Source organism: Dipodomys merriami, unplaced genomic scaffold, assembly GCF_024711535.1.
Source record: "Dipodomys merriami isolate MVZ:Mamm:240054 unplaced genomic scaffold, mDipMer1.0.p SCAF_142, whole genome shotgun sequence".
In the NCBI taxonomy this organism is placed as follows: domain Eukaryota; kingdom Metazoa; phylum Chordata; class Mammalia; order Rodentia; family Heteromyidae; genus Dipodomys; species Dipodomys merriami.
The window spans coordinates 1,145,548-1,167,579 of NW_027202738.1; the positions used below are offsets into that span (position 1 = coordinate 1,145,548).

At 62.1% G+C, this 22,032-nt stretch overlaps 1 protein-coding gene across 2 annotated transcripts in view; it reads left to right on the forward strand.

The window, feature by feature from the left end:
* Rbm19 (RNA binding motif protein 19) overlaps nucleotides 1-14,164 on the forward strand; it is a 59,383-nt gene extending 45,219 nt beyond the window's left edge. For both annotated transcript variants that reach the window (XM_070021426.1, XM_070021427.1), the window contains 3 exons: nucleotides 293-413; nucleotides 7,373-7,482; nucleotides 13,641-14,164. In XM_070021426.1, the coding sequence (XP_069877527.1) occupies nucleotides 293-413; nucleotides 7,373-7,470 (219 nt within the window). In that variant the 3' untranslated portion in view covers nucleotides 7,471-7,482; nucleotides 13,641-14,164. The remainder of the gene's footprint in view (nucleotides 1-292; nucleotides 414-7,372; nucleotides 7,483-13,640) is intronic.
* The last annotated feature ends 7,868 nt before the right edge of the window (nucleotides 14,165-22,032 follow it).

The window sequence follows — 22,032 nt, forward strand, 5'->3', positions numbered from 1 at the left end:
AGCAGTACAGGGCCCGAGCCACCAACAGCCAGGGCGGGCGACAGGGTGACAGTCGGGGCCTCGCGCCTGTCATCCAATGACCAAAAAAGAGCCAGGCTTCCTCCCAGGGCTGCAGCCGCCGCCGACAGCTCGGCGGGAGGGGCGCCCAGCTAAAGGGGTCACCCCCCCAGGGACAGAACGTCATGTCCCCCAGGGTCACCGGGGCCAGAGACCCCGGCAGGCAGCGGGCGGGCGGCCTGGGGGAGCCCCGGTTCCGAGTCACTCACGGGCTGCGTTTCTCGTCCTCCGACAGAGAGCCTTCAACGCCCTGTGTCACAGTACCCACCTGTACGGCCGGAGGCTGGTGCTGGAGTGGGCGGACTCCGAGGTGACCCTGCAGGCCCTCCGGCGGAAGACGGCCGAGCGCTACCACGGTGAGTGTGCCCGGGGCCCCGCCCACCGGCGGAGCCCTGTGCCCAGTCCCCTGTCCCTGAGCTGGGCACACGGTGCCCAGGCCGGAGGCAGAGATGGGCATTTATCCCAGCTCCTTCCTGCCACACTGTTCATCCACGGCGTGGGCCGTGGTCCACCGGGTCCCCCAGCCCAGCCCCTCCCCTTCCTCACACGGGGCATCGCGTGGTGACCCGGATGGCTGCATGTCGGCCGTGTTCTTATGCCGGGGTCGCCGGGGCTGAGGAGGGAGCCGGGGTATTAGATGTGTACCAGGCAGGTAGGAAGAGGGGAGAGGCCGAGCCACGGCACACGGGGTGATGGCAGCTGGGCGCTGCAAGGGGTGCGTGACCTCGAATCCCAGCTCCACCGCCCCCCAACCCCACACCCGCCTCCGCGTCTCCCCTGCAGTCAGGCAGAGCAGCTGCCACATTCTGCCCGCTGTGGGGCCTTGGCTTAGCGATGGTCACCTGGCTGTGAGTGCGGCCCTGGCCACACCCCCCACCCCAGACACACACCTTCCTCCCCACGCTGTCCCCTCCCACGGGCTGTCTCTCCAGTGCAGGGCTGGAGTCTAAGAGAGGCCTGGTCTAGTCTAAGCTAGCCTAAGAGATGCCTCACACCCCCTCCAGGAAGCCTTCCTGCCTGCCCAGGTGTCGGCGATCATTCCGTCCGCCCGCCCGCCCTCTGCTCCTTCTCCTCTTCCCCTGTGATGTGCCTGGGCCAGGCCATCTTTGTCTGCAATCCGCCTGTCTTTGGGTCCCCTGTGCAGTCGGAGACGCACAACTCAATAACTCCCCAAATGCTGACGCGCAGACAGGACCTGCCTGCGCCATCGACAGGCATTGACAGACCCAAATGCACCGCTCGGCAAATGTTTGTGTAAAGGTTTTCCCTGGAGCGGAGGTGCAGCCCCCACCCGGGGCTGCCAGGACTTGTGGGCTCAGCATTTGTGGCCCGCACGGCGGGGCGGGGGGGGGGGGGGCCTTCAATACATTGAGCTCCGGGAAGCCTCGCTGTACCCCAGCGCGAAGAGCCGGCCCAGGCGCCGCCGCAGCATGGCACCCGACAGCCCAGGCGCACACCGCGGGGCCAGGTGGAGCTGGGCTGGGGTGAGCTGGGAATGCCCCCAGGTTCTCCAGGAAGGCGCTGTGTCCTCTGATCACAGCGGGAACTTCCACCCGGCGCGGTCACTACAAAGGCTTCCTGGGATGAGGACCACAGAATGAAAGGCGACATCTTAGCCGGTCCTCAGGCAGGGCCTGGCAGCGCTCATGGGTGCCACCCGGTCCTGAGAGCAGATCCCCGGGCCCAGGGGTCAGGCGTGGCCGGGCCAGGGCACGGCTGCACCCTGCCGCCCCAGAATGGGTCCTTGGTCCCAGAGGAAGCCTTGGTTCACCAGCGGAGCGCTGAGGTTCACCGTGAACACACCTGCGCCCCTGGGACCAGCCTTGTGTCCCCCTCCCCCAGGGTCACCGGGGAGCTGGGGTGAAGCCAGATCGTACTAGTTACCGTGACAGATGTGCCACCTGTGGGCTTGGGCACGTTTCAGTCCTGCGCCACAGAGAGCGCTACCGTGCTTAGCTCGTCACGCAGCAGAGGCACAGAGAGGGCAGGACACTTGTTGGGAGGCAGCCAGCAGCCAGCCACGCCGGGCAGAAGGGCGACGCGGTGCTGGGCCTCCCGGCGAGCTGCACAGCCGTCCCCGTGTGCAGTGCTTGGCTCCTCGTGTCTGTGACTTTGGGCGGTCCCCACTTTGGCTTCCGGATGGTAGACGTAATGGGGGGGGGTCCATGTTGCTGTTGGGGTATCGCTGGGCTCAGGAGATGATGGTGCCCGGCTCATGCCCCCCCCACATCCCATGTCCCCCCCCCTCCCTCCCGCTGGCAGTCCCGCCTGGCTGAGGGCAGGTGCGCTCGGGAGGAGGGAAGGGCGAAGGGCGTAGTGCTGATCCAGCAGAGGCCACCGCCCATGCTGGCTGAGGAAGCTTGTGTTGCACCCCAGCTCAGCCCCCAGGGCGGCCTGTCCCCCCCACCTCCCCCCTCCTGCCTAATCAGGGGCTCCTCTCTCTCTGTCTTAAACATTGCCTGGAGCTGGCCCAGACCTGGCGAGTCACACAGGGTGCTTTGGGAGGGGAGGATGGAGGCCAGCCTCCCCTGCCTCCCCCCCCTTCCCCGGCCAAGAATCACATTTCTCATGGGCAGCCCGGGGCCCGTGGAGCGCTGCTGTTGTGAAAAGAGAGAGCAAGGAGGGGAGCGAGGGAGAGGGAGAGAGGGAAGTCCGCCCCTGGCCACGTCCCTTTCTTCCCGAGCGTGTTCCAGCCCAGCGGGGTCGCGGCACCGCCGGGCTTTCAGGGCCCCGCAGGCCGCGGGTCCCCGCGAGCAGCCGAGAGAACATAATGGCACGGAGGAAATCGGCCGCCAAGCCCTTGGTTTTAAGCGCTCGCCGCCAGGGAGGCCGGGCAAACAGGCTTTTATTTGGCCGGGAGCACGGCTCTGCTTCCTCGCGTTGTCTTATTCCAGCTGGGCAGGCCTGACGGGCTGTGGTTAGCGCCGGTTACCTTTCACCTCCGGAGCCGGGAGTGCGGGCATGACCGGCATGGCAAGTGGCTGGCAGCGCAGGGCCCGGCCGGCGGGGGTGGAGACGGAGGGAAAGGCCCGCAGAAAACGCTCCCACCGCCCAAGCAGCGCCGCCTGCCTGCGGGGAAGGGGGCCGCCGGCCGTCCCCGCCCGGGCCTCAGCCCGAGGGTCAGGTGAGCGTCTCCCGGGGTGGCTTTCCTGCGTCTTTCAGCTCCCCACCCCTGCCAGTACAGGCTCACGGGCACCATTACAACTCTCTGCCCACCTGCTTGACCCCAGGCCCCGGCCAGCCTGGCCCTGAGCCTTGGTCACAGAGGGGCTCGGCGACGGTGGGGGTGAGGGAGGACCACTAAGAACCTGAGCGGCGCTATCAGCAGGGCGGCCAGTGTGGGCCCAGCATCTAGAATGTGCCGGGCCTTGCATGGTGCTGACTTGGTTCATCTTCCATCTGGTGGGGGGGGGGGGGATCTGGGCTCCACAAGGCTGGTCATGCCCAGAAGCCCTGCTGACTGAGAAAAGGGGGGGGTGGGTACGAGTGTTGTACACTTACAATCCCAACTCTGGGGAAGCCAAGGCAGGAGTCAGAGGCATGAGCTCACGGGAGACTGCGTCTCCAATTTTAACCACGCAAAGACACACTGGGCAGCAGGCGGTGGCCAAGCCCTGTAATACTAGCTGCTACCAGATCAGGAGGCCTCCCAGCGGACGAGGATGGGCGGAGAGGGCCAAATAGACCCCAGTGTCCATCCCCCCCTCCCCCGCCCCTGCAGAGCAGAAGGAGAATCAGGACGTGGGATTATTTGGAGCCAGGCTGCAGAGGCCCGGCCGGGGGTGGGGGTCCGTGGGCGAGCCGGGGCAGAGGCGGCCGGCTGAGGCTCCCCCGGCGGCACGAGGCCAGTGTTCCTGAGCCCTTGGTCTCGGTCCTCCCCGCGTGCGGGGCCTCCCCTGGGAGCAGCCGTCCGCGTGCGCGCGTGCGAGAAGGTACTTACTCCCAATCCAGAGAAATTGTTATTGACTTGTGTTCCCTGCCTTGCGCAAACATTTCACTCAGCCGACACGGCGAGGCCGGGAAGCCCCACCAGGGCTAACGGGGAAGCCAGCTGTGCCAGGCCATCGCCCGGCTCCTCCTCATTGATCATGGAATTAGACTGACGGGAGGTGGGGGGGCAGGGCGGCCGGGGCGGGGCAGGGGCCAGGGCCCAGCCGTGATTGGACGAGGGCCTGGGACCTGGCCAGAGAGAACAGCGGGCCCCCCTCCAGGGCGTGGCCAGCGGCGGGGTGTGGTCGGGAGACCAGCAGGTGCATCACAGCCGCATGCGCGCGCGGAAGGAGGGGGATTCCGTGGCCCTTGAGGGGAGAGAGGAGCTCGGGGGCCATATTGGCCGGCACCCACTCCGGTCTGCACTTTGCCCACAAGATGGGAATATGGAAATACTGGGATTAATCATCTTGTTTTGCTTTTGGAAGACCTGGGCAGGAAATTAAGCTTTTGACCCATCCTCAAGAATCAGGTCTGGGGCCAGGCAGGGTTGTGCACACCTGTACCCCTTACCGCTCAGCGGGCAGAGATTGGGGAGATGCGGTCCCTGGCCAGCTAGCTGAGAACCGACTAAAGCCGGGGGGGGGGGGGCGGGGGGCATGGCTTGAAAGATTTGCTGCAGGCCACAGCCCTGGCCGCAGCCACGCTGGGCTTCGGTGCCCTGCAGGGCGATGGGCCAGCTGTCCCCTCAGGAAGGGCTGGGAGGCTTGTGATAGGCGGGGTCCACAGTGTGAAGGGGGGGCGCTGTCCCACCTGGTCCCCTCCGGGCACCCAGTCTGTTCTCGGGAAGTAGAGAGGCGAGCAGACCCCACTGCAGGGGTCGGGGGCACCCTGAGTTAGCTCTCAGGACTTGGGGTGCGTCTACACCGGCTGCCCATCCCCCTGCCTCGCCGTCGAGGGCCACCCTGGAGCCGACCCCCAGCGGGCACTGACGGGCGCCCAGGCTGGCACGGCTGTCCTGCGCTACAGGCGCAGGGGCCACCGCCGTGCTCCCTGTGTCACGAGCATCTTGCCTCTGGTTACGTCCTTCCAGAGAGGGGGTCTCTCTCTGTTGTCCAGGCTGGCCTCAGACTCCCCGGCCCGCGATCCTCCTGCCTCAGCCTCCCCAGAGCATGTCCTGGAGCAGTGTCCAAGGCGCAGGGATGAAGCCTCTGACTGCGGTGGCCTGGCCCAGGTCTCCCAGCCCCTCCCAGCGCTGCTCTTCCTTCCCCTCCCGTCCTCTCTCCTCCCCGCCTCGCCTCCCCTCTCCCAGCCTCTGCCTCCACAACAAAACCCCACAAAGCGCCTTCTCTTGTCCTCCACCGCCCAGCCCCCCGCCTGCACCTCCCCACCGCCACCGCCGCCGCCTAGTGCGCCTCGCGCACACCGGGCGACAGAACGCCAGCCAGGGAGGGAGCGATGAGACACGAGACGCGGGCTGGCATTCTGTCAAGGAATTAATTGAAAAATAAAATCATTAGGTAGAAACTCCAGAATCGCAGAAGTGGTGGTTGGAGGGGAGGAGGAGGGGGCCGGGCCGGGGGGCTGCGGGGGGACGGCCGAGCTTTTTGTCAAGTTAATTTCTCGGGTGTTGGTGTTTGGTGACAGTCACTTGTTGTTTATCTCCGGGTGCAGCTGTGACGCGGGACCGGCGCCGCGCGTTGTCTTCCACCTTCCTCTGGTTGCATATTGTGTTTGTGTAGCGAAGAGGCTGTTGGCTGGGGCTTTGGGGGGGTGCTGGATCTCAGTCGCTGCTCCTGAGCCATGGGGTGCTCCTTGCCTGGCACAGCGGGGATCCTGGGGGCTGTGCAGTTGGGGTTCCCATCCGAACCCTGACCCCCGAGGACCTGAGCCAGGCACACGGGCGTGGGGAGCGGCCTGCGCGCCCGGCCTGCCCCCCACCTCGTTCATTCCCAGGGGTCACCGCCACACCCTTGCGGCCCCAGGCACCCCCATTCTCGATCCTGCTAAGGTAGGGGCAGGGTGGCACCCCCCCCGAACTCCAGCCACCTAGCCTCCAGTGTGACAGGTCACCTGCCATCTTCTCCCCCCTCCCCCCGCCCCATGGCACAGCAGCATTGGCCACCATGGTTAAGCTGGGGGACATGTCCCAGCCTGTCCGGGTGATGAGGGTGAGGTGCACAGAGAGGCGAAGCATGTGCCTTGTAGGTGCACAGCTTGTCAGGGTGGAGCTGGATTCGAACCCAAGCTTCGTGCCCTGCTCCTGACCGCAGGTATCATAGACGGGGGTTCTCGAGAAATGAAGGCACCCCGGTCAGGACTCCCGCTCTACAGAGCGCAAAATCAGAACGGCCAGGCCCCCCATACACACCCAGGGGTGCACCCGCTCCTGAGCCCTGCAGCCCGGTCGGAGCGGCCTGGACCGGCCTGGAGGACCTGGGGCTCAGCTCCGGGCCCCGGCTGACCCCTCAGGGGACACAGCGCCTCGGGCAAATTGAGACGGGGTCCCCAGCCGCCCTCTGAGCTGCGGGGCCTGCACGGGCACTCCACCGGGACGTGTCTGCCTCTCTCTCCCCCAGGCCTCAGTTTCCCCAGTTAGGCAGTGTCTCCAGTGCCTTTAGCTGTGCCACCTGCTGCCCCCAGAACCTTGCTTCATCCTCCTGTGCTGAGCTCCGATGTCGGGCTCTGCGCTGGGCACCAGCGGTGGGGAGCGGCCTGGGGCAGCTTTGGAGGGTGGGGGGTGCAGCAGTGGCTGTGTATCGCAGGGTCTTACCACCAGGGGGCGCATGCCAGCGCCAGAGCCTGGCGCCGGATTCCATGAGTAGCCTTTCACTGATGGTTAGACAATGCAAGACCAGGCCACATTTATGGAGCCAGGGGCGGGGGAGGATGAGAGGGAAGGTGGGCAGGGACAGGGCTGGCACCCAGAGAGGAACAGCTGGGGAACTGGCCGCATCCACAACCCCTTCCTCCTGGGAGCCTAGCTCCCTTTTCCGACCTCGTTACAAAGAACTCCTCTGCATCTGTCAAAGCCCAAGTCAGATAGCCCTTCTGCTCTTCATCCCTCGCAGCCTCCTGGGCTTTGCATGCGTGCACAGGGCATGTATTGCACGCTGTACCCATAGTCCAAAGCCTCCAAGGAAACAGAAATGGCAGCTACCTCGTTTCCCCAACCTTTGCCCAGCCGGGCCTAGCCACTGACCCCCAGGGAGGAGGCCGCTCACCCTCCGGGGTGGAAGATGGGGCAGGGGTGCCCCATGGGGAGAAACTGCAGACTAATATTTCTCTCTTCTCCTCCCCTCCCCCTCTCTCCCCTCCCCCCTCCCTCCACCGCTCCCACCCTCTCGCCCTTCCTTTCTCCTCTCTTCCATCTGGGCTCCCACAGAGCCCCCGAAGAAAAAGCGGTCCGCGGTGTTGGACGGGATCCTGGAGCAGCTGGAGGACAGCGAGCACGAGTCTGAGGAGCAGGCCCTCCCGCTGTGAGCCGCGGCCAGGGTACGTGGCCCGGGGCCCTGGGGCAGAGGGGGCAGCAGCTCCCCGGCTCTCAAGATCAGGGAGGCCAGGGCCTGGGAGCCGGGCGGAAGGCCCCAGGGGCTGGGCTGCAGGACGGACGCACAGCCTAGGCCTGGCCCTAGGCTGGCCGGGGACACCCACAGCGAGGGGCGCCCTTGAATCGGGGTGCAGGTACCAGGTTTGTGTCGCTCTGCATCGCCAGCGATGGTGGCCACACCCCCTCGGGAGCTGGGGCCCTGTCCCCCCCACCCCGGGGCACAGTGCCACGCTGCAGCCCTGCCCGAGGGGGACGAGGGCAGAGAAGACCCAGCGGGCACCGCCACCCTGCAGCCGGGTCCCAGCACCACCACCGCTCCCGGGGGCCACCCCAGCCGGGCCCCCCCACCGGGCAGGGCTGTGTGTGACATGGGGCGATCCTGGTGTTAAACCAGAGATGCAGGTGAGCCCCAAGATTGGCATCTCTGTTTGCCTCTGAATCTGGATCTCTGGCTGGGGAATCTTTCAGCTTTGCGCATGAGACTCGGTCCGGGCTGCATTTTTGTGGGATCACGTCTCCGGTCCTCAGCTGGCGTAGGGAATGGCCCAGACCCCATGCCAAGCGAGGTACAGAGTACCGGCGCCCACTTCCCATGTGGTAGGCGAGCCTTACCAGGCCTGGCTCACCCCGAAGAATCTGGAGCAGAAGATAAATGCGCATAGCTCATTTCTGACCTCGCTAGTTCCCAGAATCCATCACGAGAGACCCAGGAAGAGACGGGGTAGGCCAGGCCCGTGGGCAGAAGGGGGGTGGCAGGAGAGAGCAGCCGTGTGGGGGCAGCAGCTTGGAGATCGGTGCTAGGAGGCAGAGCAGGTGGGCACAAGCGCTGGGCAGGGGATCTGCAGGGCTCCCCCTCTGAGCTCCCTTTCCAGGTTGGTAAATGGATGCCGTTTTTGTAGGAGTGTGTGTGTGCGTGCGTGCGTGCGTGTATGTGCACGTGCATATACCAATCTCAGGGCTTGAACACAGGGCCTGGGCGCTGTCCCTGAGATTTAGTTTTTTTGTTTGTGCTCAAGGCTACTGCTCTACCACTTGAGCCACAGCTCCACTTCCAGCTTTCTGCCGGTTAGTGGGAGAGGAGTGTCATGAACTTTCCTGCCCAGGCTGCCTTTCCACCAAGATCCTCAGATCTCAGTCTCCTGAGTGGCGAGGATTACAGGCACACGGCCTCGTGGGATTTCTTTAAAAGACCAAAGATCTTGTCAGAAGATCCTGGGTATAGAAGCACCCGGCAGACTCTGTCAACACTGATTAAATGGTGGTGTTGTTATCGGTCACTTCAATGGTCATCATGGGCGGAGGGGAGAGATATCCTGCCCTCAGTGCAGGCCCAGGAAGTTGAGGCCTCAGCTGGGGGGGGGGGGGGGCAGGCCAGCTGGGGCCATGTGCAGACCTGGGCCAGAGAAGAGCCCTCCTGCCCGGGAAGGGGCTGGTGGGAGCAGCACAGGCCCAGGCCGGCTCACAGCGGTAACATTGCTGGTGCTTCCCGCGCCTTTCCAGCTGCGGGTCCTGTGCTGTGGGCAGGCCAGCCCGGGCCGGTGCTAGGCCAGGGGACAGATCTGTGATTGGAAGAAGGGTCAGAAAACTGTGAGATAGAACCCCAAGCCATCACCCCCCACCCCCACCCCACCACGGGGAGATCCAGGGTGAGACAGAACCCCAAGGTGACCTCTGCTGGCCCTGAGACCTGGGAGCTCAGATTCTACCCCAGGTCCCTTGACTGTGGGAGGCGCCTGCATCTGCCCCCACCCCCCACCCCTGGGAGCGGACACAGGCCAGGTCCCCACTGGGTGAACACCCAGTACGAGGAGAGAGCCGGGGGACACCAGGGTGTGTGTGCCTGGCCTCCCCACCCCGGCCTCCCTCCCTCCCCTCCGTCCCGTACCCCCGGTGCTGAGCAGGCCTCCGCCGACTGTGCTCCAAGCACCCAGGCCAGGATTAGCTGGGCGCGGGCGCACAGGCTTTGGTGAACAGAGCCGAGCCGGGTCTCAACATCTAATTCAATTTGTTCTGCCGAGATTGAAATATGAAATGGTTGCCAGTCAAAGGACGGGGAAGGGAGAGCGGGCCTCAGCCAGCCAGCCAGCCAGCACTGAAAGTTAAATTTTAATGGAAACGATTTAACCCTTCGGGTTCCAGGCGGAAAATGGAACACGCACTCACGTGTCCCGGGCTCTCCCTCCCGACCGCCCGCGCCCCTCTGAGCTCCTCCCACAGAGTCTCTCGTCCCCGCAGTATTAACGAGAAAAGATTGCTGCCCTCACTCACTAATAACGGGTCCCCCCGTACCGCTCCAGCCACTGAAATGAGCGCCTTCCAGACTCTGTGTGGACAGTCTAGCCTGGGTTAGGTGATCCTGTGATGCCAAATATGTCTCCCTCCCTCCCTCCTTCCTTCCTTCCCTCTTCTTTCCCGTTTCCAATGGTGGGCATTTTCACATGGTCCTCCTGTCTCAGCCTCCTGTGTCACAGAGACCACAGGCACACCAGGCTGTACCCCGCTCTCCCTGCTCCTTCGGCGGTTTAACCTCTGTGTGCGGGCCACGGCCAGGCGGGCTCCAGGCCTGTGCTGTGCCTGATGACCCCTCCCCCTCCCCCCCCCCCACGGTGTCCTTGGTACTTAGGAAATACTTGCTGGAGGACTCCGTGGCCCTGCGCTCTCTTCTCTTCCCAGCAGCCCCGAGGTCGCCTTCGTGGGCAGGTCTGGTCTCCGCTCCATCATTCACACGTACCTTTCGCTGCTGGTGAACTCGGTGGCTTTGCCCACCTTGGCCGGGCAAGTCCTTGTCTCAGGGCTGCTTCCTTCTCTGGCTTGATGCCCTGGAGGCAAAGGATCCAGAGAGACGCTCACTCGGTCAACACCTCTGGGGTCGTTTGTCGGGGCTCCATTGGCAGGGAGAGGGGGCTGTGGAGAGGCACAGAGTGAGGGCCAGCCCCCTCCACCCCAGAAGCCCTCGCGTCCATCCCCCATCTTTGGCCTACGCCATTGGGGCGCTCCCTTGCCCTCCTCTCCCCCTTCCCCCGTTCACCCCTGTTCATTCCCCGGGTCCGCACCCACTTCCTGTGAGCCATGTCCCTCTGGTTCTGTGAGGGCTGCGGCCGGGACGCCCGCCTTGGGTCCCCGCACACAGCCACCCCTGGGCCCTGTCACTGGGCCCCGGGGAGGGCTCAGGTCCAGCTCACGTCCTCCCCGCCCTGCTCTTCCCACAGCTCCCGAGGTCACGGCAGACTCGCGGGCTCCAGCCAGGGTAGTGGTCAGCAACCCCATTTGGTTTAGCTTTAGCTGGTGTGTGATCTGCTCTGGGTAAGCCGCCCGCAGTCCACGTGGGAGTCTCCCGCGTACTCAGCGCGTGCATCGTTAACGCCTGTCCTGCTCCTCGGGGTCCGCGCGCGTGTGTGTTGTCCGGGCTGCATGTCCAGAATTTAACCCGGAAGCAAGGCGGGGTGGGGGGAGGGTCCCTTCAACATACATCCCGCCTCCCCCCCCCCCCCGTTGACAGGGAGGGCAAAGCCCCCAGGGCGGCCCAGGACCCCAGGAGACGCCCCGCACAGGGAGGGCGGGGGGTGCCAGGGACCGGCGCTCCGGCAGAAGTCAGGTGCAAGGGTCCACGCGGGAGGCATGGCCGGGCCACGGTGGGATCTGGGGGCCACACAGTCATCCGGACGTGGAGGCGTCCAGGCCACTGCGGGAGATCGGAGCTCTGTCCGCCAGAGGCACCCCCGATGCCGCCGCGGGGTCCCCGCAGCCGGTGGCAGGGCCGCGCGGGCCCGGGCTGGACGGCGTCACGTGGAGCCGGCTGAGCCCTCCACATCCGCTCATGAATATCAATGAGGGCCGGTAATTCACAGGCAGAGAGCTCCAGATTGACTAATCAGCAAGGCTTTTGCCCCAAACTGGGTCTGAGGAGGAGAGTGGCCACAGGCAGGTGTGAGCACGATGTGACCGGAATGGGAAAACACACACGGCCCAGCCGCAGACAGCGCCCCCCCCCGCCCCCCCGCGGGGACCGGGTCGCCTCTCAAGCCGCAAGCTGGCTGCCCTGGCCTGAGCTCGCACAGCCGAAAGCCCTCAGCTGGGGCAGAGGAAGCCTGGGCCAGGGAAGGGGGGGCTTTTTTTGGGGGGGGTCAGTCCTGGGGCTTGAACTCAAGGCCTGGGCACTGTCCCTGAGCTGCTTTTGCTCAAGGCTAGCACTCTACATTTAGCCACAGCGCCACTTCCGGCTTTTTCTGTGTATGTGGTGCTGAGGAATCAAACCCAGAGCCTCATGCATGCTAGGCGAGCACTCTACCACTGAGCCACCTTCCCGGCTCCTGAGGGGGGATGTGGCTTTTTGTGACACTTGGTGGCCCTGCCACTCGGTGGTCTTAGACAAGTTGCTTCAGGAGCACCAAGGCCTTGTCCCCAAGTAAACAGGTCAGAGTCCAAGGTCCTGAGCACCTTCTGTGAGCCCTGGGTTTCACCTAGGGAGACTGAGGACAGGCCCTCGGTTTGTGGAGTTACCTGTCAAGTTCCCTGGACATCTAGTGCCTCAGTTTCCTCTTATGTAAATTATCAAAAATCAAGCATGGCCCAGTTCAAAGCCAGCCTGGCAGGAAAGTTTGTGAGACCTTTATCTCCAGTTAACTACCAGAAAACCAGAAGTGGCTCTGTGGCTCAAAAGGTAAAGTTCTAGTCAGAGCAAAAGAGCCCAGAGACAGCACCCAGGCCCTGAGTTCAAGCCCTACAAGTGACAAAAGAAAAACAAGTGTGGTAGTGCACACCTATAATCTCAGAATCAAATCTGTAATCCTGGGAGGTGGAGGCAGGGAAGCTTAAGAGTTCCAGGCCAGCTTAGGGGCAAAAGTAGTAAGACCCTATCTCAAAACAGAGTGACAGGTAAAAGGACCAGGTGCTTTAGGTTTGTGGGAAAGCGCTTACCTGACAGCACAAGGCCCTGAGTTCAGCCCCCAGTACCGCCGCCCCCCCCCACCCCAAATAAATATCTGGGATCAGGAAGATGCACCCGAGGGTGAAGGTGAGCCATGACGCTGCGTGCAGAGGCTGGACCGGTGTGGAGGGGTCTCTCAGCACCCCCCAGCCACAGCCTTGGGGCCAGCTGTGCCCATCCGGCTTGGCCTGGCTGCCCCCCACCCCACCCCCATCCCTGGTTACAAAGCTGTGGTTCTCTCCGGGCCTTGGTTTTGTTGGGGGAATCCTAGCACTTTGCACGCATCAACACAACTTCCTGCGTATTCTTCCTCTTGCATCTAGAATGTTCTGTGAGGGAAGGGCCCATTCTCCTGGTCACTGTGACCAGGTGTGACCCCACTGCACAGGTGTGAATACCGAGGCCTGGATGCCGGACACGGCTCAAGGGCAGAGCCCAGTGTCGGCCTTTGGCAAGCAGCCGCTGCGATGGAAAGGGGGCAAAGTCGGCTAAAAGTTGGAGACCTCGGTGCGGTGGCGCCGAGTCCCCGGCGGGGCCCACACAGAGCTGGAGCAGGGACGCGCGCGCGTCGCTGGCAGCCGCGGCCGGGCGGGCGGTTCGCTCTCCGCTCACTTAGAATGCAGGCCTGAGATCTCCACTTCTCTCTGATGGCTGCAAGTGATTGACACTTACAAATTACCCAGCCGAAAGTGTCAAGTCTTTGACCCCTGAGTAACATCTTTGGCAAGCCTGAGATTTGCCAGCATTTTGTCATCTAATTACTACAAATCCCTTGAAAATTCACTGGCTGGTGAATTTTTAATGTGGGGCATGGTCCAGATGGGTTCGTGCATTGCCCACCTCTCCCCCTCTTCCCCCTCACCCTCCTCCTCCTCCTTTCCCTCCCTCCTTCCTTCCTTCCTCCCTCCCCCCGCCCCGTCCTCTCTCTCCATCCCTAACTTTCTATTTCTGTGGATCTCACAAACTTGTGGATGAGCCCCGCCCCGCACTGGCCAGTGCGCACCGGCATCCGAAGGGGCCCGCGCCTACCCCCCAGATCTGCCCCCGGCTTCCCCTCCTCCCCCTCACGTGTCCCCCAAGCCATCGGGCGAGTGGCTGCTCTCCCGCCAGCATGGGCCGGTGACTCCCTGCAGGGTTGGTTACATTCACCGTGTGCTCTCTCACCTTGTTTTCCAGGTCCAGGCGAATCGGCCACCTTGCATGGCACAGAGCTGAGACCGTGGCTTCTGGCCCTGCAGAGGTGCAGAGGCGGCCTCCGCCCCCTCCAACCCCAGGCCTCCATCTTCAACACGGAGGAAACCCGGCTTTCTGCCACTTTGCATTCTCCCACGCAAGAAGCAGAAGGATCTCCAGATCCAAGTGAGAGCCGGGCATGGTGATTCACCTCTGTAATCCCAGCACTCAGGAGGATCTCACATTCAAGACCATCCTGGGCTGCATAGCAAGACCCTGTCTCCGCAGCAGCAGCAGCAGCAGCAGCAACAACAACAACAAAAGCCCAGTGAGAAGCCTGGCACCCACGGCTCACGTGAGGCCTGTGATCTCCGCCATTCAGGAGACTGAGGTCTGAGGATCACAGTTCAAAGCCAGCCCAGGCAGGAAAATCCCCGAGGTCTTATTTCCAGTTAACTAGCAAAAAGCCGGAAGTGAAGCTGTGGCTCAAGTGCTAGCTTGAGCAAAAAAAAAAAAAAATACTAAGGGACTACGTTGGGGCCCTGCGTTCCAGCCCCAGGACCTGCACAGAAACATTAGAACAGACAGCGGTCCAAGTGAGCCTGTGCTCCTCCAGTTCCCTCTGGTTTAAAAGGGTTTCCCATTGGTGTCTTTTTCCTACTGTGTACATATTGGATTCTTACTTCTCAATACAAAATCAAGATGCCTTTTCAACCCTGTGCCCGGATCCACTGTCGCACAGGGGCGCGCGCAGGCTCTCCCCCTGGGCGGGAGGGAGCGCGGGAGCCGGGCCCGGCGCGCGCTCCCGCCAGCCGCAGCGGGCAGCGATGCGTCGGCCGCCACCCCGCCCTCCGTCCCCTATTCAGGGAGACAGGTTTTGCTTTCAGCCCCGTTCCTGGTTACATGTGTACTCGCCTGATAAAATGTCCCACTTGGCCCCTTGTCCCCCTCGGGACCGCTGTCTTACGGGGAAAGGGTTTGTCTGACAGCGACCGGCCGACGCGTGTCGCCTGGAAACCTGCTGGGGAGGGGAGGTGCCTGTCACCCGCGCTGCTGATCTCCACTTCGCTCCGACGCCTTCCATCCATAGTGGCCTCCACAGAACGGGTTCTCCAAGGTAAGTCACCACCCAGGCCCTGGCCTCAGAGGGACAGGGGCAGGAGGTGGGCTGAAGCGGGCACCGGTGGCTCACACCTGTCATCCGAGCTACTCAGGAGGCTTGAGATCTGAGGATCGCGTTTTGAAGCCAGCCTGGGTAGGAAAGTCCACGAGACTTGTTGCCCGTGAACCACCAGAAAACTGGAAGTGGAGCTGTGGCTCAAAGCAGTAGAGCGCTATCCTTGAGCAACAGAGCTCGGGGACAGTGGCCAGACCCTGGGTTCAAGCCCCATAACAACAGCAAAGAAAAAGGATGTGGTGTCGTTAGGAGAAAGGCTCACCTGCTTCAGATGGACCAGGAGTGAGAGGGGTCCCCCAGAGCCACCCTACACCCCTGCGTCTCAAGTCTTCCTGCACAGCCATGAGCTCCAAATCCAGCGTGTTCCAGGTGTAAACTCAGGGCAAAGGAAGGTTTGCGGAGTGGGGCCCGGACTTGCTGGAGCCCCTGTGCCAGTGGCCGCGGCCGGCCACGCTGCCTGCAGGAGCCAGGTTCACTCTGCCGCTAGGCCCAGCAGTGTTCTGGTGTCTTCAGAGCCCGGTGCCGGGCAGGCGAGGCTGCTGGGCACTGGGATGGCAGAGTGAGCCTGGCCGTGGATGGCTGACCTCAGTGGCCACGACCTTGGCGGGGAGACGGCCTCTTAGAAGGAGCCATGTTGGTGGGAACTTCCTGGGTGAAGAATCACACAGCAGTGGCTTTCCTGGGGTCCCCGAGGCCTCTGCTAAGGCAGGGCTGAGCCTGATTGAAAGGATCACACCGTTGTTAGATGAGAGACCTTCCCACCCCTTTGCATCATGGGTAGTGACACTGGGTGCCACACTGTGGGCGATGGCCACTCGGCCTCGGTTCCCCGGGACAGAAGCATGCAAAAAAGGCCAGCAGTGATGTGCAAAGGGGTCTTTACTTTCCCCTGCTTGGCCCTTCCTTGTGTGAAATTCACGTGGGAGCCCCCTTCTATGAATCCAGAAGCACGGGGTTCGAGTCCTGCGTTTTCCATCCAACACCAGTGGTGGTCCAATGGAGTCAGGAGACACCCTCCCAACACCAGTGCTGCTGACTAAATGCTGACGCTGCTCCCTGCCTCTCGGGACCCCGCAGACATTCCGTGGACAAACAGCAGTGGGCACTCAGCCCTGGCGCTGCGGTCATCCACAGTCAAGGACTCAGGAAAGATAGGCTGCTGGGTAGCTGCCTGAGAATCATCTGGAACATTCTAGCTGCCCCATTCCCGGCTAGGAAACCTGCTTCTATGCTTCTCAACCAAGTCCGGTAGTGCTTGGACCTGGAACATTCCAGATGGAAGGGTGCAAGGTCAAACGAAGGGCAGTGTTTATAGTGTCTGCACACAGATACCTGGGCAGGAGGAGGGTAAACCTCCTCAGTGGCTGCATCTACTGCAAGGCCCTGGACCACGTGCACACCCACCCACACAGTTTCCCCGCATCACAGACTGGGCCACGCCCCACGGCCTAGACCAGCTTCCTGCCTTTGCACGTCTCACCCCACTGCACCTCTCCCTGACGGGAGGGGTCACCACATTTCTCCATTTCTCCATTGCTCTGTGATCACCCCAAATTTCCTTCCAGTATAACCAGTAATTTGACAAAGAAAAAAAGTGTGGGGGGGGAACTACAGCAGGTTTTAGGAACACCCCCAGCTGGCAAAGCCAAGCATCTGCAATTCCGCTCGGACCCAACCTTGCATTTCCTCTTTAACAAAGGATAGCTAGGTCCTTGGTGCCCCGTCTTTAGAGGGGCGGCTACCCTGGTACTCAGCTCCCTGGAAGGAGACCCACATACCCTCCTCTCCATGGGGCTCCTTGCCTTGTGGTGATTGTGACCACCAGGACGTTGGACTTAATGGAAAACACTCGGGTCCTCAGTCCCACGTGGCATGCAGTGCTCGCTTGTTGGCTTGTGGCAAACCCAGACCCTAGGTGGGGTTCATCACCAGCCCACCACCCCCAACAGCACAAAAATACCTGAGAACCCCTCAAAAAATGGAAAAGATAGATGGAGCTCCACTTGCTGAGAAAGCTTTTTCTCGTGCTTGAGGTTTTAACTGTATTTCTTTGTCTTTCTCTTTTTTGGTACTGGGGATTGAACCCAGGATGGTACTCTTGCTAAGTAAGGCTACGTCCCAGCCCTCATGCTTGAAATAGAGATTAAAAAATAAGCAATACTTTTCCTCCCAACTTGTGTGGACCCGTCGCATGGGGGGAGGGGGGTGTCCTGCATGTGTGTGCAGGAGGCTGAAGACGGGAGAGAAGCTTTCAGAAAGCTACAAGGCTGTTCCCAGCCACCCCTGCAAGACACTGGACAATGGTCGGTAGTGCAACGTAGTGCTGCCCACACCACCACCCCTGCAGCCCCGGGGGGAGGGCACATGTGGTGCATCCTTGGGGTACCCCCAGAAAAGTCCGCAGGTGTCTCCAGCCGCCGGAATCGGCGGGGGGCTGCAGGCCTGGCCTCCTGGGGTGCGCACAGTCATCCCATAGGTGTGAACACCCCTCCCTGCAGCTCACAGATGGGAGATGTTTGAGATTTTCATTTTCACCCAGGAGACAGCCTGTCTGTTGGACGGCTAGGAGCCTCCTGGGTTTTTTTCTTTCTTTTTTTTTTTTTTTCCCTGAATGATAATTTTCCCCCCCTTTTTTTTTGTAGCTAAAAATCACCCAGGCTTGTCCAGACGAGAGGGCAGAAAATGAAGCGGCGGCGGCGGAGAAGGGAAGATAATTTCTCTGGGTCGCAGCCGTTCGCACTTGTCAAGTCTGCAGGAGGAGAGGAGGGAGGGGGGGGAGAGAGAGGGAAGGATGAAAAGGAAGGCTGGCCCGAATCCATCACTGTCCCCTCGCCTCTCCCTGGGGGGCCCAGCTGCACGGAGGGGAGGGAGGAAGGGAGGGAGGGAGGGCACTCCTCTGATCAAAGCCCTGTCCCCACTGGACAGGCTCACTTCCTGCTCCAGGCCTCAGTTTCCCCATGGAAGAAACACAGATGATGACTTCCTTCTCCTATGCCACGTGCACCCCCTGGAACAGTAAATGAGAGGGCTCGAGGTGTGGAGGGGCCAGCGTGGACAGCACCAAGGGAAGAAGCCTGCCAGCCGGGAGCCCAGGGGTTCAAATCCCATTGCCATCCTCTGGGACAACACCAACCCTGGCCTCAGTTTCCCCATCTGCAAGCTAGGGCTAATTTCACAACCTGTTTGGTAGGATGGCCTGAAGACAGAGAAGTGTTCACAGCATGTATGACACTCTCATCACTCAGCAGCCAGAGCACCACAGTCTGGAAGATGACAGGCAACCATCACCAGCCACCATGTTCTCAGCCCCAAGTCCACAACCCGGCCGCCTGGAGCTGCAGTCTGCAGGCTCTGCGACTTACTGGCCAACCTAGAGGCAGACCACACCCTCCGGTGGGCGTGACCAGACCCGGGCTCCGCCCTCTGGTGGGAGGGGCCTAGGCTCTGAGGTCAAAACGCAGACTGCCCTTTCACGCCAGGGCCCCCTAGCTGCAGATGGGAGGACCCAGTGCCTGTCCAGCATCCCTGGTGGAGGGACAGAGCCTGGGCAGTGACACCAGCCCACCCCAGGGTGTAAGGGTCTCTCCCGCTGTTGGGTGGGGCATGAACTAGGAGCTGATCACAGGCGGTCAAGAATGGTCAGCCCTAGCTATGTGGTCCTCCAGTAGTAATACCTAACCCCCACCAGGGCCTTGACCACTGTGTGCAGACAGGACAGGGTGCACGGGATAATGACGGGTCATCCGTTCGGCCTGGGCAGAGCTGGAGTGGACAGCAGGAGCCGGGATTCCTCCGGCAGGTGCATTGTGAGGCCCCTCGGCCCTCCCCTGGCCCCAGCCCAATGAGGAGAGAAGACAGCTCCTTCCTCCCGAGGTTTAATTAAGTGATCTGCCTCTGCGGGCTTAATCCTGTTACCGCCGCCCAGCGCTGACCACAGGGGAAGGGGGGGGGACCATGTAAAACGTCAGCTGTCTGGAGGGCCTGGCGAGACCCTGAAAGCCGGGGCTGGGAGCTGGAGCCCACATGGGGCAGGACCTCCGCTTTCCAGACAGACACAAGAGGGGCCAAGCTGGGCTTCGGCCCCCTCCCAGGAGGGGTCAGCTAAAGCTTCTGGCTTGGATGGACTTCCCTTTGGCTGCTACCCATGGGCGGGGGCACATTCCAGAGCAGAAGCCACCAGCCAGCACCCCCTTCCCTCTGAGGGCCAGAGGGGAGCACCCACGCTTGTGTTTGGGGAGAGTTTGCAGACGGATGCTCTCTCCACCGTTTCCTGTGTGGCTTCATGCGTATGGCTTAACGTCTCTGAGCCTCTTTTTTCCTCAGTCTATGCTGGAGACTGACCTCCCCCTCCCAGAGTCACTAAGATTTAGCATTTGGGGAGCAGAGCCCCACAAGCAGTGGATACTTCCTGCTGCATCGGCTACTGCAGCTCTGGGTGGTAGCCTGACCCATCCATCCATCCATCATCCATCATCCATCCGTCCATCAATCTGTCCAGCTGTCCATCCTTTCCCTCATCTGACTGTCCATCCATCCATCCATCCATTCATTCTTCCATCCTTTTTATCCATTGGTCCATCCATCTCTTCATTCATCTTTCATTCATTCATCGGTGCATTCCTTCGTCCCCAAGAATGTGTTGACAATTCACTGGCTTCTTTGACTAAAATCAACTCATGAGTGTGACAGTTGGACAAGACAGTTCCTCCTTACCCTAACGTCAAAGTTTGGGGGAGTCTGGGAGTCACCCCCTTTTCCCTGGGAGCCACTTGATCTGTCCTCTGCCTGATTACCACCTCCCCTCAGACGCAGAGACGGGTCCCCCGGTCCCCCGGACCCAGCACACACACGAAGTGGGGGGCCAGTCCGAGGACTGAGGAAGAGTGTGGCTAGGACAGACCCGCGGGCTCAGGGGACACGCGTGCCCAGGACCGGTGCCAGAGGCTTTCCCACGGCCACGCCCACCAAGTGAGCCACAGAGGCCCCAAAGAGGGGCGCCCAGAGGCTCAGCAGCGCCGGGACAGCCGCCAGGGGAGAGTCCACCTCCACAGTGGCCTGTGCTTTGACCCTCTGTGCTTGGCGCCTTGCCTCAGTTTCCCCACCTGCCAAGCAAGAGGGGAGGCCCAGGCTGTGGAAGGGCCCAGGCCTGGCCCTCTGTCTTCCGCTCAGAGGCTGCTTGGCGCCCGGCGGGTGGAGGCCAGCCAGTCTCCACCATGGAGTCTGAGGAGTTGCACACATGACCCCAGAGCACTCCATAAACCGAGTGGCAGTTCAGTGCGGACTTCCGCGTGGATGGAGTAATTAGCAAACTCCCCACAGAGTAAAACCCAAATGTCACCCTGTGCGGGGCCATTAATGTCATCCTTGGCCAGGCTCTTGCCCGACGCCGCGGGGCTGCCCACCGCCCCATGACCTTCTAGAAAGCCAGGACGGCCGAGTAGGGGGAGCAGCCTGGGTGCGGGGAGCAGAGGCTCACTTCCTGTCCCTGCCAGCCCCGGGGCCCATGGCCTCAGCCTCTCCTGGTTCATCTGCCAGATGGGATTGTACCCCATGAGGGCAACAGCAGTGGACTAACCCTGTGTCTCGTGTCAGCTGAGATCCGGGATTACAGGCATGTGCAGCCACACCCGCATGCACTCTGTGGTTTGAATATGGTTGGTTCTACCTACCCCCTTGGGGCTTAATTCAGTGTGAGCTGTCTGCCATCCCACGAAAGACCTGTTTATACCCCGTGTGTGTGTGTGTGTGTGTATGTGTGTGTGTGTACTGTGACTGGGACAGCAGGCTGCTGTGGGCGCCCCCCTCTGCCTCCCCCTCCCGGCCCCGGGCCTTGGGCTCTCACCTCCTAAAGCCTCATCCACTCCTCTGTAAAGTGGGGGTCTCACACCCCCTGTGAACCACAAGATGCACCACCAACCTTGGCAGTGCTGTTCCTTCTGCCCAGAATGCCTGTCCTGACAGGTGTCTGATCGTCTCCTGGGCTCCCAGCGGAGCGCCCTGGGGTCAGGAATCCTCCTGTCTGACCCCGAGTGTTCCTGACGCTCTGCGGTCTGCGTGTCGGGGTGGGCAGGGCGGCAGGCGGAGGGCCGACGCCCCTGAAGGTGGCCGAGGCGAGGAGTGGGGTCATGCCAGCAGGTGTCCCCAGGGTGCTGGGGTAAAGGGCAGAGGAACTGAACCCCGGAAGGCTGCAACTGGGGCACAGGGGAGAGGGGGCACCACACCGCACCTCAAGGGGACAGGATTAAAACTGTGGAGATGGGGGGGAGGGGAGGGAAGCCCATGGCTCACACCTGTCATCCTAGCTACTCTGGAGGCGGAGATGTGAGGATCACAATTAGAGGCCAGCCCAAGCAGGACAGTCCCTGGGACTCTATCTCCAATGAATCTCCAGAAAACCGGACGTGGAGCTGTGAGGCTCAAGTAAATAGAACCTTGAGCAGAAAAAGCTCAGGGGCAGCACCCAGGCCCTGAGTTCGAGCCCCAGGATGGACACAAATAACAAAGACACATGGGCAGACATGACTGTGTCTGCAGCTCCAGCCGTGAGGCCCGAGTGGCCTGTGAGCCTCGAGGTGGGGCTGGCACCGCCCGTCCCGCCCCTGCTGGCCTTGCGAGGTACTGCAGGTCGGCCGGATCCAAGCCCAGCTCCCGTCTGGGCTGTGGGACCCTGGCTGGGCCTCTGCCTTCCCAGGCTGTTTCAGGTGACCGGGAACGTGGCTGGTGGGTGCCCAGAAGGCGGAGGGGCTGACCACTCACGTGCCCGCCACCAAGCCGGATGGATGGCACCGCGGGCACTGGTTGCCCGGGACCTTGGCACAAGCTGGCCCCTCTGCCCTCTGATGTGTGTCACGGCGCGGGGAGGGGGGGGCCGGTCGACCTCCCCCAATTAGGTGACACTTCTGTTAATATTGACACACAAAGGGGCCAGCTGGCGACCTCTGACCTCCCCTCCCTGGAGACCCTGGGCTGATTTGGGCCCCAGCCCTCAGCTCTGAGAGCCAGACTTGTAATCTCCTTTGTCACCCGGACTCAGCCTCCTCCTGACCTCTGCCCCACCCCCACCCCCCTCCCAGGCTTCTGGTAGTTCTAGAAACTTGGGCACCACATGGGCACGGCCTGCATGGGCCAAGGACGGGGAAGGATGGGGAAGGACGGGAGGAGGCCATGAAGCAGGATGGGGGCTTGGGGGGGCGTTTGGGGGTGGCCAGTCCTGGGGCT